General features: G+C 38.7%; 1 protein-coding gene across 1 annotated transcript; it reads left to right on the top strand.

Moving 5' to 3' along the window:
* Positions 1-8029: 8029 nt before the first annotated feature.
* Positions 8030-8581, top strand: LOC113331596. Its single transcript, XM_026578295.1, has one exon. It carries the CDS (start codon positions 8030-8032, stop codon positions 8579-8581), a length of 552 nt encoding a protein of 183 aa, XP_026434080.1.
* The last annotated feature ends 7714 nt before the right edge of the window (positions 8582-16295 follow it).

Raw genomic sequence — 16295 nt, 5'->3', positions numbered from 1 at the left:
AAAAGGGACCCTTGGAATCCCGCAGGATGGCCTCAAGAATAGCATCATCAGAACTACCTAAGCACAAACTCTCCGTCAACCGACCCTGGCTAGATTCAACAATTGCACCCTCGTTTGTTAGCACACGAGCAAGGGGAAAGCCAGCTGAGCTCTCACCACGACGAAGGGATGGCATGGTGGGAGAACTAGGAACAGAGGGAGGAGCTTGAGAGCCGACCAAATCCATGTCACCAGTAGAAGGAAGATTACCCAGTACGGTCCACTCTGGTGACGAAGGTGGAGGTCCAACATCTTTACTAACGGGGGTAGTAGAAACAGACTGAGTACTCCCTAGCGAGGAAGGAGCAGCATTGAAGGAGAAGCTGGCTAGTGAAATCACAACCTTTTTCTTCTGCTGGGAATCTGAGCTACCAGCCCTAGCCGAAGGGGCAAAAACCTTAGCAAACGAACCGCTAAACTGAAGAAAGGTAGCAGGAGACGAAGGTAAGCTCTTGGAAGCTACAACAGTAGCTCCAGCAGCAGCAGAAACAGTGGGCAAAGCCTTGCTAGGAGCAGAAAACGAAGGCATATTCAAAGAAAACGTAGGTGCAGGATCTTGAACACTAACAGGTTCGACCAACCGAGGACCGACACCAATAATAAGGTTCTCACCCTCAATAGAAGCAGCTCGGACTGGGCTAGGGTTATCCTTGGAAAAATCCTCCTCAATATCATCCAAATGAGGGATAAAACCAGTATCCTTGATGTCCTCCATATCTTCATCAACAGGTCCCTCAACAACGGCCTTAGGGTCATCATCCAAAGCATCAAGATCAATTACGGTCCTCAATTTACCCTTCTGCTGAGAAGACTACATAGAAACACACACGTCAGCTAAGGATCAGGGGCAAGGTGCTAAGGATTATACTAGCGCAAAGGTATGATACTTACCTCCGCAGGCCTTTCAACCAAAGCTTTCCTCTTTCTAGTCCTTGTGGCCACAAAATTACCAGCAGAGCCTGGAGCGGTCCCAGCAGAAGAAGCGGGGGAAGACTATAAAAGAAAACCATCAAAACGAAGATATTAAAGTTAATAAAGGCATCTCATTAGATGAAGATATCTAAGCAAGACGAAGGAGTTAAACAACAAAGGTACCTCATGAGAAGCAGCATGATTAAAAATCCAAGGTTGATATCCGTCATACTTCTCAGGCAAAGAACGATTTGAACGAGGAACTGAAGGATCCGCAGTGGTGAAACCATAAGCCCAAGGACCAACTACATGAAGAGGAGTACGAGCCCAACGATCATCATGATCTAGACGAATGCGGTCAGCCTTTGGCAAAGGCAGCCTAGCAGAATAAGGTATGGTAGTCAAACCAGTCTTATCAATCTCCTCCAGCAAGCGAAGGTTGTTGCCTTCTCTAAGCTGCCTAGCGGTAACATGGATGCGACGAGGATCAACACTCCAAGGAATAAGATTACTTTTCTGAATCGCATCAGCATATGTGGCATTGAAGTTGGCAGGGGTATAATCCTCCTGTTTAGACATTCCTTCAGCAAAGGGGTCATAGGACTTCAAAGTGGTCTTTTGCTTGCTAAGGTACCAGCTTTTACGGAGAGCACGCCAATAATTACCAGTATACTGGTAAACTCCTCGTATTTGGGTCTTATTCGCCGGGTCATCTCTAGTGGACAAAACGTCGTAATAGAAAGGATCCTTTCTACTATATAGAGGAAGAAGCATACATGCGGCCAGTTGGCTAACGCTAATCAAAAGATGGTTCTCATTATAAGAAAAATCTCGAATAAGAGACTCGGTGAGAACATCGGGACCATTGAAGAAGAAAATCTCAGACTTGTGAAGACGAAAGGACTTAGCAATCTCAGACAAAGATAGATGGGAATAGATATCCTTGTCGCCAAGCGTCATCCTTTGCAGTTCATAATGAGAAGGAGGAGGTGGAATATCCTCAATGGAAAACTCTTCAGCATCAGGCTCCGTAGCCTCCTCAACAGCCGTAGCCATATCAGCTCTCGCAGACGCCTCAGGATCCTCAGGAGGAGGAGATAGCGTAGCATCAGGATGATCCATTCGCGGAGGAGGATCAGTCGACGAAGACACCTTCGACCCCTTCCGCGTAGGTTTCTTTGGAATCCTCATTGTACATGACACCATCAAGAAGAACTTCATCAACAATGGCGGCCGAAAAATTACAGTGCATTCGAAAGCAAATCAAGGGAAGAAACTGGAAACTTTGGGAATGGGTTTTCTATAAACCAACCAAAAGGACCAGTTTGAACATGTCATGGTACAAAAACAAAAACCTTTGATCGCATGATCAAAGTTACAGGCGAGAAGCTATCATGCCGAAACCATTATCAGAAATCAAAATGGAACAAAACCCAACTTCCCATACGACACAAACAAGTGAAATAAAGCAAGGATTTTCACATGCAAGCATAAGAAGTAAATATCAATGAATCTTCTAGTCCAACGGTGATGCAATAGAGGAAAACATGGAGGAAATCAAGACCAAAGACGAGTAACACTTACTTGTACGATCAATGCAGTGGAGCCAAAGTATGCGGAGAATCTAAGAAAAAAGAAGAACAGTTAGCAGCAAAAGAAAATCTCTATGAAAAGATAGAGGGCGACAGTTCGAAGAAGGAGAAGAAAGGAAGTTAATGAAATTCCCTTCTCTTTGTTCTCTTCTTATAGGCGGCTGGAAAATTCAAAAAATTGGATATCCCGAAATTCAAGGGGAAGTTATTGCATGAAAGGACATGTAGGGGCCACCCAATCGGTACGTGCAAAATTGGCGGCGTAACGGATGTTTTCTTCCACTTCTACCAAACGGTAGAAGATGAAAGAAAAGGGGCAAACTGTGAATACCAATATTCTGTGGAGCACGTGTCACGATCTTAGTGGCCGCATATATACCTAACTGTGTATCCTTCGCTAAACAGAGAATCCTGGGTAACAAGGTATACCTCCGGAGATCTACTTTATCTCATCCCAAGAAAGTAGACGTGAACGGCCAAGATAAAGAAGGAAAAAGCCTAGTCTATATAGAGTCAGCTGGCGAGGGGACAGAGGTAGAAGACGCATCCAATCAGCATTAGATGCTCTAATATCTTATCTACACACATGAATCAAGGCACGTGGAGAGATAAGGAGTGGCATAACCTTATTGGCGGAAGCTGGCGGTGAACGAAGGTACAACTTGTACTAAGGTTGGGTAGTTCCCGAAGGAACGTGGGCCAACTGAGGTGGCAAGATACGACTGGAGAAGTGCGTGGTGGACGAAGGTACCACTGGTAAGAAAGGTATATCAGCGGACGATGGACCCAGAGGCAGCAAATATATACCAGGAGCAGAAGGGGCTATAAATACCGAGTCTCACCAACAAACTAGAGGCATTCAATTGCTATGAGAGAAGATCTAGTCTTAAGCTTATACCTCTTTAATGTTTAGAACTTAAGTATTTACTCTTACTTGAGTTCTCTCTATTACTTTGGGAAGCATTTAAGATCTTTGTAACCACCACAAACTTAATACAATACAATCACTCATTACCCCGTGGACATAGACATATGTCGAACCACGTTATATCTTGTGTCTCATGATAACTTAGAAGCTTTTACTTATATCTATGTTCTTCGTTATTATTGTGATCCTAGATATCATTTATCACTTAGCATTATCATTTCAACAGAGGTATCAATACTTCATAGTATCAGATCCTCTGAGCTGTACACATTACGTAGACTACGGGAAAACGAGTAGTCACAAATCCTTGTCTATTCCGCAGTATTTGGTCGATCTTCGATCCAATTTTTTGTGCATATACAATGTTTGTTCCATAAGGTTTCTTATGTTGAGCACAACCAACTAAATTAGTCATTCTCTTTTGGTTCTTTTAGTTGTTGCTGCGTAAGTTCTCTTATGTTGAGCATTTCCAATTAAATTAGTCATGGGTTTTCTTGTGGTTAATTTAATTGAGTATTTTTGGATTCAAATTCATATTCGTATGTGATTTGTTATGTCCAAAGAAATCCTTCTTTTCTTGTGAAATTAAGGTCGCTCTTGTTGTTCTTTCGGGAGTGACATTTTATGGGGGAGAGTTCTTAATTGAACTTGTGCTTAATTGCTAAATCTTTGTGGGGAGTGCGGTTGTGGAGTATTATAGGGGTTATCTTGTATCTTTATAAACTCCTTGATGAAAGCATTTGGCTCCGGCTTTATGATTGCATCTAAAAAGTTGATATAGAATTCTTGCTTTTGGTCATGAAATATCTCTATGGAAATTTCATTGGGATCCCACTAGTTTTCGTACCTTTGCTAATTTTATTGACAAAAAGGGGGAGAATTAATGTGTAGTTCACACTACAAATACATATGTTTTTCGGGTCATTATGTAAGGGGGAGTGGTTTCCATGTGAGATGAAGTATTGACTAAGGGGGAGCGATACATATCACCATAATATTGTTGTCGAAGTTGTGATATGATTAAACTTTGATGTTGTGTAATAATACTATGACATTGTGTAACAATGATTGATAATTCTTATTTTCTCATTATTATAGCTACGAATTTTCAACAACGATGATGCTAAACTTACAACCTTTTGAATCATTGGAGTACTTGGAAGTGACGAAGATTTCGATTAATGTTGAAGAACCAAGGAGATCAGACATGTGGAAGAAAATCTACAAAGTTTATTTATTTTGTATTCCATATGTATTGATAGTTTTGTCACTAAAGTTGATAAAGGGGGAGATTGTTAGAGCACTGCTCGGTCGAACTCGCATGCGTTGCTATCTCAAGCATGTTTGTCAATGTTAGTGATCAAAACTATAAGTCTTGATTTCTAGTATACTATTAGCTAGGTCTCAGACTAGGATAAAAAGTGTAGTTGAGATCAAGACTCCATGGCGATCATCATACAAAGACGAAGAACTACTCAAGGAACTTGTGGAACTTCATCGACTAAAAGGTATGTGGAGACTTGAACTTATCTGTCACTCAAAAGTCTATCTACTTTATCTCCTATCTTGAGAAAAAATTCGTATTGCTATATAGACTATGATTATATACATTTTCTATTTCGAGCCGAGTTTATCTCGCTTATCTATTTCTCGAAACATGTGTTGGTAATCTTTCTCTTTGGCCAAATTCATCTTTACTAGTGACGAATTTCATATTAGTTTCAATTACTTGAAAATGGCTTTGACGAAAAAAGGTTTGTGAATAACAACTATAAACGTCCTCTAAGAATGTTTCAATGATTAAAATGAGAGTTTAAAATATATAACCTTGTAAGGATATAAACATTGTGTAGTTACACATATGTGTAAGTCCTTATTCCTTGAACCAAAGTATGCGCACTTTGCTTCTCAGGAAACCCGGAACTAAAGTCCGCGTACCAGTACGCTCACCATCGGAAGTTCACGTCCCGTGAAAATCTGATGGAGTTTGTGAACTGAAAACAAACATATTCCGGGTACTTAAGTCCGCGTACTTAGGTTGGTTATTTTCTAAAAACGGTTATTCGTGAACTCAAACTTATATAAACTAAGGAATGCATAATCGCAAACCGTGGCTATAAAGTCATGAATTGACGAGTGAATCAAATCGTTTTTTCTTCGATTGTGTCTTGTATACTTCTATAAGATCTAAGCAATTGAACAAATCTCTAACTAGTCCATTTGAGTCATTTGAACTAGTTGTGGTAAAGAAGAATATGGTTGATATGAAAGTGCTCATATCGCTAACCATTTGGTTAACTACTATTGAACCAACTAAATGTTCATGTTTGGGTACGGTTACACAAACCTAAAACGTGCATTTCAAGCTAAGTTTCGATCTAACGGTTGAAAGATATTAGCTTGAATCTAATCAGGTTTTCATCTAACAGTGAATATTGAATGCTTTGTTACTAAGATAACATTGATTGCAAACCCTTATTTGAAAGACTATATAAATGAGAATAACAACTGGGAAACCTAATCCCCACACCTCTTGTGTGATACTAATTGTATTAGCTAGAGTCGATTTTTCTTTAACCTTAGGTTTCTTCTCGAGACCCTGTAGGTTAACGACTTGAAGACTTCATTGGGATTGTGAAGCCAGATCCAACTATTTTCTCTGTAGTTGCGTGATCTGATCTTGTTGTTTCTATCATATTTGAGTACAATCGGAAGATTGGATTGAGATTGATTTCTCCGATAGGCAAGATATAAAAGAAGTTACAAACACCTTCGTCTCATCGTTTGTGATTCCGCAATATCTTCTTTCGCTAGTCGATTAAGATTATTGTGAGGTGATTTATAATTCTAGGCTGTTTTTCGGAAATATAAGTCTGGGTTATCAATTGGTTCATGTTCACCTTGATTTATCAAAAGACGGAAAAAAAACTCGTAGGTATTTCTGTGGGAGACAGATTTATCTATTACCGTAGACTTTTCTGTGTGATACAAATTTATTTATTAAAGTCTCCGACTTTGGGTCGTAGCAACTCTTAGTTGTGGGTGAGATCATCTAACGAAATCAAGTGCGTAGTATCCTGCTGGGATCAGAGATGTAAGGAGCGAAACTCTTTGATATACTTTTAATAAGATTGAGTCTGACTGTCTAGTTGATCCTCTTAAAAGTATATTGGAGTTAGTCCATACAGATTTCTAAGCGAAATATTGGGTGTGGTTGTTAGACCCCCGCTTTTTCATCCTCCATAGTTTCTTTCCATACTTGGAGTACTTGCTCATATTTCCAAACATTGGTGGGCGGACCTAGCTCATATTGCCTTTGACTTGCCTGATACTGCAACACATATGTAAGACGTATTAGAAATAGATTTTTTAATCAAAATAAACAAATATATAAATACAATAATCTTTGTATGGTTTCATGGACCTTTTACCTTCAGTTCATCGTCTCAACTGCTCGGTCCACTTCTCAGATATGGGTCTACACATGCAACATACAAATTAACCTCATTTTTAAGGATATACGCTCTGTGATGGAGAAAAGTTATGGTTCGTGTGGTTGGAATTGTAAATTGTTTGTTGTATTCTGTTAAAATTCGATGTCAAAGTCTCCTACCCCTTTGTTGATGTCCGACAATCCCATCTCTTGTGATACTGACTATGGCTCTTGCTAGGGAAACATCTTATTTCGTGGAGAAATTAACCATTTTTGAAGAAAAAAAAAAGAGGTATCAGGAGATAGATGAATATGTAGAGTTTGGTGTGAAAATTGCTTCACCAAAACAGCCGTATATATAGGAATTTTCAATTTCAATAGAGTCGTTGGTGGGTGATGATGATAATCGCACAATGATTCTGCACGTTGAGATCGTACATCTGAAAACAATAGAGAGGATTTAAACATCTCCCAGCGAAAGATCCTTCATCGCCCAAGAATTTGAACGTTGGAGCCAAAGTTTGATGATCGGTCGATTTTCCACCATTGATCGTCTAACGATTCCAAATAAAAGCGAGGACAAGATCCTCGCTCTGTTTTGAGCCACCGGATTTTCAACGGTTAAAAGAATCCAACGGTCACGGATTCCACCATTTTTCATCTATCAATTTAGGGACGCAATACATATAAATATCGAGCACATAGCTTCATATAAACCACACCAAGTCAGTTATCTTCAATCTTTTAATTATCATTTTTCATCTTTCAATTATCAATATATTATCATCATCAAAACTTCGTTGTTCGAATTTCGGTGCTCCATGAATTATTTTAGAACACTTATGAGAATGAAAACGGGGGCTAATTACGAAATGGATGACTCAGACACCGATAATGTCGTATTAGGGTATCTAAGAATTGTACAAGATGCTCGTGATTTATATCAACCTGTGCCAGTTCAAGTGACATCTAGGAAAATAGTTCATAGGGACCGTGTCTCCGCCGATGCCAGGATAGTGCAAGATTACTTCAACTTCAACTGTGTTTACGGGAAGAAAAAAATTCCATTGTCGTTTTGGTATGTATCGACCACTATTTCTTCGTATCTTAAGAAAAACTATAGAGATGAACCCTAACTTCGAACAACGTACCGATGCTGCTGGAATTATGGGTCACTCACCACACATGAAAATGATTGTCGTCATGAAGTGCTTGTGCAAGGCAGTTCCTCCGGATAGGATTGAAGATTATACTGCAATGGATGCGCCTACCATCTACAGGTATCTGAAGAGGTTTCTTGATGCATTGATGTATGGTTCTAACGATAAATATATACGTAGGCCCTCAAAGGATGATACAAAAAGGTTGTTGATAGAGAATGTTGGGCGAGGTTTTCCTGGGATGCTAGGAAGTATTGATTGTCTCCACTGGCAATTGGGGGCCTTCCCAACGTACAGGTCAGGTCAACTTTATTCGGGCCAAAAGAGAGCACCCACGGTCATCTTAGAGGATGTTGCTTCTTTCGATAGATGGTTTTGGCATGGATATTTTGGAAAGCTTGGGTGGAACAATGATATCAATGTTTTGAATCATTCTGATGCGTTTGACGACGTCAATAATGGTATATCCCCTCGGTGCGTATATGTCATAAATGGTCACAGATACACTGAAGGTTAATACTTGGCTGATGGTATATATCTAAGGTATAAAGTACTCGTGGATTCTTACAAAGAAGGGACTGAAAAGACGAGGGTACCCAAATGTACCTCAATCTATAACTTTTCCATCTATAAGTCCTTTCTCTGAAAGTGATTGTCTATGTACTGAGTCGAGACAATACAACTAATTGGTTCACACAGCAGGATAACTTGTGTGATTGACTATGGATACAAGATCTAGACAATACAGCAACGAAGTATGTTTACTTGATAAAAGGTTCAGACTTAACGAAACACAATAGTATTACTATCAAGTAAATAGGAATTAATGTTTGTGTATTTTACTTCTAATTATAATAACGGAAATATAAAAGTAAAAGACACGGCAAGATTTTGTTAACAGGGAAACCGCAAATGCAGAAAAACCCCGGGACCTTGTCCAGAATTGAGTACTCTCAGGATTAAGCCGCTATACAAAATCTAAAACAAATTTGTATAGTTGAGACCAAGCAATTAAACCTATAATTCACCTAGTTCCGTCTGTATCCATGCGCCTCCAACTTGTTAATAAGTCACGCACTTGGAACAATTCCATTGGTTCGTATTCCAAACAGTAAAGGAACACAAATCTGTTTGGTAACAACTCTTTTCAACCAAGTGATATGAGTTCGAAAAAAGGCTCTTCCGTTTATCCCAATAAAATCCTTTGTCAGGTCCTTAGATCTATCCAATAACAATTACCAAAGTAATTGTCAAGATTTTGCAATCAATACTTTTAATCACAAATAATTGTATTGATGTCGATCTACTTAACTAATCAATCAGATCTATCACAAAGATAAACCGATTATAGTTGGATCCTTTTCCAGACGAAACAAGTATTGTGCACACCAAAGGTTATGAACCCAAATCAGAAATCTTCTTCGTCTTAAAATCTTCTTAGATCTTCAATGAACACCTGCACACAATCAACTCGAATCTCTTGTGATCAATCACACACAGAACGGAGTCTGTTAACAATTGATTATCACAAGACGTCTTTAGAACTACAAAAAGTCTAAAGATCCCCGTCGAAACTTCGATCTAGTTTGAGTGAATCTTATATCAAAAGAGTGTAGTGTACTGAGGTATAACTAAATGGAAATGATCAAGGATAACTAGCAGCAAGCTGCTTTCTCTCTGCAAGCAGAGCCTAACCTTCAAAATTGAAAGAAATTTAGTTTTTCGTTCATGAATTTTAGGGTCTTACATTGATTGGGTATTTAAACACCAATCTGAGAAAAAGGACATCAACGGCCCAAAATACATCAAATAAGAAAAAGAGACAAGAAACATAACTTGGGGAAATAAAATTCCTACACACACTGATTACCCTAGATAACCTGGTGAGTCTGTATCCAACTCAGTCACGCGACTCGGTCTCAAGGAGTTGGGTACATGACAATGCCCCTCCCTTTAAAAATCCTTTTCCTCAAGTATAAATTCTGGAAATTGAGCTTGTATGTGAGCCGTGTCTTCCCAGGTAGCATCCTCCGCAGAAGAGTTGAACCATTGGATGAGAACTTGACGCACAAACTGGTTTCCCTTGAGAGTGTTTCGAGTGTCCAAAACAGCCACTGGTTCAACAACAAAATGACCATTATTATCCACCACAGGCAAAAATGGTAGAGTAGAAGCTGAGAGTCCAATTTGTTTCTTTAGCTGGGACACATGGAAGACAGGGTGGATGCGAGACCCGACTGGCAATTGTAACTTATAAGCCACTGCTCCAACTCTTTTCAGAATTGCAAAGGGACCAAAATATTTGGCATAGAGCTTGAAGTTCTTGCGGATAGCAACAGAAGACTGACGATAAGGTTGAAGCTTAAGAAATACCATGTCACCCACTGAAAATTCTCTATCCAATCTTTTCTTATCAGCATAGAACTTCATACGATCTTATGCCTTTTCTAGATCTTCCTTCAGTAGTTGCAACATAACATCTCTCTCCTTCAAATAACTCTCCACAGAAGCAACTGAAGTTGTAGCCAAGGCTTGAAAAATGAGATGAGGAGGCTGATAACCATATAAGGCTTGAAATTGTGACATCTTTAGACTAGAGTGATAGTTTGTGTTGAACCACCATTCTGCAAGATCTAGCCATTGTGTCCATCGCTTAGGATTAGAACTAGTCATACATCGTAGGTACTGCTCCACACAGGCATTAATTCTCTCAGTTTGTCCATCTGTTTGTGGATGGTATGCAGTTGAGAGCTTGAGAGTGATGCCTAATGACTTGAACAAAGCCTGCCAAAAATGACTTACAAAATTTTTGTCTCTTACTATAGAGCCTGGTAAGCCATGTAGCTTAAATATGTTGTTGAGAAACTCTTTAGCTATTGACATAGCTGTGAAGGGATGGCTCAATGGAATAAAGTGACTATATTTTGTAAGTATATCCATAATGACCAAGATGACACTCTTCTTATTGGATAAAGGAAGTCCTTCAATAAAATCCATTAAAATATCCTTCCATGCTCTCTCTGGTATGGGCGAGGGTTGTAAAAGTCCACTAAGAAAATAAGTAGAACCCTTGTTTCATTGACACACCTCACAAGTAGCCACAAACTGTATTATATCATGCTTCATATTTGGCCAAAAGAAGTGAGATTTTTCTTTATGATAAGTACCTAGCATGCCTGAGTGACCCCCAATAGCAAAAGAGTGTAAAGATTGGAGAATGGAATTTCTCACCTCATTACTTGACCCAATGTATAGTCTGCCTTTGAATCTGAGTATGCCTTGTGAATATGAAAATTTTGGCTGATCTGGAGACACAAGTAAGGATGCTATAAGTTGTTGAGCCACATAATCACCTTTATAACTTGAGATAATATCTTGTGCCCACTGTGCATTGCTCAAAGAAATGGCATTGTAGTCTGCAGATAAAATTGGTACTCTGGATAAGGCATCAACAACCACATTCTCTTTACCCTTCTTGTATTGGATGATATAACCAAATCCCATCAACTTGGTTAGCCACTTCTGTTATAAGGCAGTAGAAAGTTCATGATCCATTAGTTATTGTAAACTCTGGTGATCAGTCTTGATAATGAATTTACTATGAGAAAGGTAATATCTCCATTTTTATACAACCATAACAATGGCCAAGAATTCTCTGTCATGGTGGAGAGAGCTAAAGATTTACGACCCAAAGATTTACTGAAAAATAAAATTGGCCTACCCTCTTGCATGAGCACTGCTCCCACTCCTCTGCCACAAGCATCAGTTTCCAGCATGAACTGTTTTGAAAAGTCAGGGAGGGCCAACGCTGAAGCCATTGTCATTGCAGTTTTGAGTGTATTGAAAGTTTCATGTGCTGATGTTGACCAATGAAATGCATCTTTCTTAAGCATATCAGTAAGAGGTTTAGAGATAGTATCATAGCCCTTAGTAAATATTCTATAGTAGCATGTGAGACCCAAGAATCCCCTTAACTGCTTCAAGTTGGTAGGTAATGGCCAAGTGGTCATAGCAGCAATTTTGTCAGGGTCCGCAGCCACTCCCTCTGCAGAGATGAGATGTCCCAAATAATCTAGCTGAGGCTGAGCAAAAACACATTTAGACAGTTTGGAAAATAATAAATGTTGCCCCAGTAGAGAGAAAACTTGTTGTAAGTGTAGAACAAAATCTGCCATGGATTTGCTATAAATGAGTATATCATCAAAGAAGACAAGCACAAATTTCCTTAAAAATGGCTGAAGTACTTCATTCATCAGATATTTAAATGTAGCAGGTGCATTGGTGAGGCCAAAGGGCATCACTTTAAACTCGTAATGTCCATGATGAGTTCTAAAAGCTGTTTTGTGAATGTCAGGACCAAAGACTCTGAGTTGATGATATCCAGACCTTAAATCTATTTTAGAAAAGATAACTTCTCCTTTGAGTTCATCCAATAGCTCATCAATCAATGGAATAGGAAATTTATCCTTAATGGTGGACTCATTTAGTTTTCTATAATCAACACAAAATCTCCATGTGCCATCTTTCTTCTTCACAAGGAGAATTGGGGAAGTAAATGGGCTGTTACTATTTTGAATAACCCTTGCAGAAAGCATCTCTTGGACCAATTGTTCAACCACATATTTATGAATGTAAGGGCATTTATAAGCCCTCTGCGAAGTAGGGGTAGAGTTTGGCTTGAGTGGAATTTTGTGGTCCAAAGTTCTGGAAGGTGGGAGTGTAGTAGGTTCTGCAAATACATCAGAAAAGGTATCCAATACTGCACTAATTGGAGGAGAAATAGGTGGAGGAGGTGATGCAGAAACAACAAAGAAATGGCCAATTAGTGTTGGAGTATTGTCTTGATAAACTTTCTTAAAGAAGAACCCTCAATAAGATGAAGAGAAGGTTTAGAAGAACTTCCCTGAAGTGTGATATAGATTCCATGATGAAGAAAGGAAATCTTCAACTGAGTAAAGTTGAATGTGACATCTCCCAACTTTTGTAACCAATCAGATCCTAAAACCATGTCATATCCTCCTAGTGGTAGCACCCTTAAGTCAAAGGAAAATTGATGCCCCTGCATTTCCCATTGAATGTTCTGACAAAGACCATGACTAGTGATTCTTTCACCATTTGCCACTGTCACTACCATGTGCCCTGTGGGAGAAGCATGAATGTTTAGTTTCTTGACAATACTTGAGTCAATGAAACTATGGGCACTCCCAGTATCCACTAGAACCATAATAGGATGTTTCTTCAAATGGCCTGAAACTTTAATTGTATCATGAACTACATGTCCTGTTAAAGCATGTAAAGATATCTCAATATTAGAGTCACTAGTAGTTGGTGAAGAAACATTGAAGTCAGCAGGAAACACTGGTGTTGAATCCTTCATCTCCTCATCAGGTATGAGCATAAATAACTGTTGTGTCTTGCACTTGTGGCCCTGTCTATAGAACTCATCACAATTATAACATAACCCTTTGTATTTTCTCACTTGCATTTGGGCATGAGTAAGAATCTTGATAGGTGGTAAAGAATTGTCAATGGAAGTACTTGGTGGAGAAGTTGGGTGGGTTACAATTGGATTAGAAGAAGTAAGTTGTTTATTTTAAGTGGTATGAGGAGAGAAGAATGATTTAACAATAGAGGGTGGGTGGAACACAGATAATGGTGTTGGAACAAAAGGTCTAGAAAATTTTTATTAGGTTTTGGGTGATGAAGTAAAGAAGCTTGTTGTAACCTTCCTAAGACAAAAGCCTCAGTTGTTGTTGCTGGTTTGAACATTCACACAGTAGCTCAGATATCCTCCTTTAAACCACTAAAGAAGCTAAGGGTATAAAAACTTTCAGGTAAGCCAGGATTATTAGATTCCATGAACCATTTATAGTGCTCCCCTTTATCGAAATAATCTTCTACAGTTGTAGTTTGAGATAATTTATTGAAACTTCCCACATAATTATCTTGTGCAACATCCTCAAATCGAGCACATAAATCATGAACAAATGTAGTCCAAGGAATAGATTATTTACCTTGTTGATAGTTCATAAACCATGAATCCACCTGTGAATCGAAATGAATAGCATCTAAATCCACTCGCTCCTCTTCCGGAAATTTGTGAAATGCGAAATATCTTTCAAACTTAAGAGCCCAACCACGAGGGTTACTGCCATTAAATCTGGGAAAATCGACCTTTGGAGTTCGGGAAATTCGATTGTTGCTAGAATGAGAAATTGTTTTAATGAGTTGAGAGATATTGTTGAGAGGTGTAAATTGAGATTTATCAGAAGATGGACCTGGATGGTGTTGTGAGTGATTGTTCTTCAGTAAGCCAAGAATAAGAGCCAATGTAGATTTGACATCGGTGACTGAAGAACTCAAAGAATCGAGTTGATCTCTGATTTCAGTGATGGAAGTAGTGTTTTGAGCAACACTTTGGGTGAGCTCTGCGATGGACTGTTTGTTAGCCATGGAAACAGGTTCCAAGAGTGAATCTGATACCAATTGTAGTGTACTGAGGTACAACTACAAGGAAATGATCAAGGATAACTGGAAGCAAGCTGCTTTCTCTCTGCAAGCAGAGCCTAACCTTCAAAATTGAAAGCAATTTAGTTTTTCATTCATGAATTTTAGAGTCTTACAGTGATTGGGTATTTAAACACCAGTCTGAGAAGAAGGACATCAACGACCCAAAATACATCAAATAAGAAAAAGAGACAAGAAACGGAACTCGAGGAAATAGAATTCCTACACACACTGATTACCCTAGCTAACCTGGTGAGTCTGAATCCAACTCAGTCACGCGACTCGGTCTCAAATAATTGGGTACATGACAAAGAGAAGATTCTCAGGCATAAACAAACTAGGTGCAATCAAAGTTCAACAACCGTCAGTCAATCAAATCAATCGAAAACTAATAATAAACCGCAATTATCTAGTTTCCCACCAACGGTACTAATAGAGCTTCTCAATCTCAAATAAGTCTTTAAACCGAGCGGCTGTAAGAGATTTCGCCTAATTAGGTTACTTTCCTCTCCGAATTGGTTGTTGCACCGATAACAACACAACTAGGTAGTTTTACTGGCTCTGAGGATTATTTTGCTTGAAATGCAAACTTCAATATCTATATACCAAAGAAGTTCGGACACCAAGAAATTTCCAAAACCGAAAATATTCTCAAGATATGCAATATATTTCCAAATTCGATTTCCATAATTCCTGGAAATGCTTTGTCCAAATATTGACCGAAAATCTCTTAGAAAATCTCCAACTAGTAAATGCACATTACTAATTTTTATTTTCTAAAGATATGCAAAACTAAAAACCATAATTAAAAGATTCTTAATTTATTTCGATCCGGATTCTCCTTTAGCTATTAAGGAATATCTTTGAACAATAAAAGATAAGCGTTATTGCGCATGTTCAAAGTATGTCGACATATTTACTTTGTAAGTCATTTTTCATACTTACAATCTTGGAACCGATTTTCCACACTTCCAAACAAGTTTAGAATTGGTTCGTCTGACTTCCAAGAACTATGTGATTGATTATCCTATCAAATCACCAAACATGGGTTTCACGGTTCTACCAAAACAAGTTTCGGTTCTGCCTCCATGTGGGTAATAGAATTAGTCACACTAGTTACCAAAACTTGGTTTACTAGGTACTAGGATCGGTTCCCACATATATATGGTATCTAACTTGTATTTGGTGCACATGTCCATAGGATCGGTTCCCAATAACTAAAAACGTGTTGCACATGTTCATAGGATTGGTTCCCAATAACTAGAAACTTGTTGCACCTCTTACAAGGATCGATTCCCCTTTTGTGATCGGTTGTACCTCTTACTAGGATCGGTCCCCGAATGTCTAGAGTTGGTCATACCAATTACAACAAATCGATCATACCATCTTAGGTGATTACTTAAGATCCGTTTCACTAATAAAAGTCATACAAGTACAAAAGTCAAGCCTTGTGAATAGTTTTTCCAAGAACATAAACAAGTCATGAGCGGTTATACTAAACACACATATTGGTAACTCAAAAGATATGCAATGAATAACAATACCAATAAGCCTAGCGATTTCCCTTTCGATTCACAAAACAAGTTCATGAATGTACTTCCTTTAAACGAGTGTAAATGTTTCCTAGGACGAAATCTTACCTCATACCCATACGTAATCACAATAGCATTCAAACGATTATGTCGATGTCTTATATACGAATTTCAAAAGATAAGCGTTATACT

Source organism: Papaver somniferum, unplaced genomic scaffold, assembly GCF_003573695.1.
Source record: "Papaver somniferum cultivar HN1 unplaced genomic scaffold, ASM357369v1 unplaced-scaffold_125, whole genome shotgun sequence".
NCBI classification, from domain to species: domain Eukaryota; kingdom Viridiplantae; phylum Streptophyta; class Magnoliopsida; order Ranunculales; family Papaveraceae; genus Papaver; species Papaver somniferum.
This window is presented reverse-complemented; position numbering and strand designations above follow the sequence as displayed.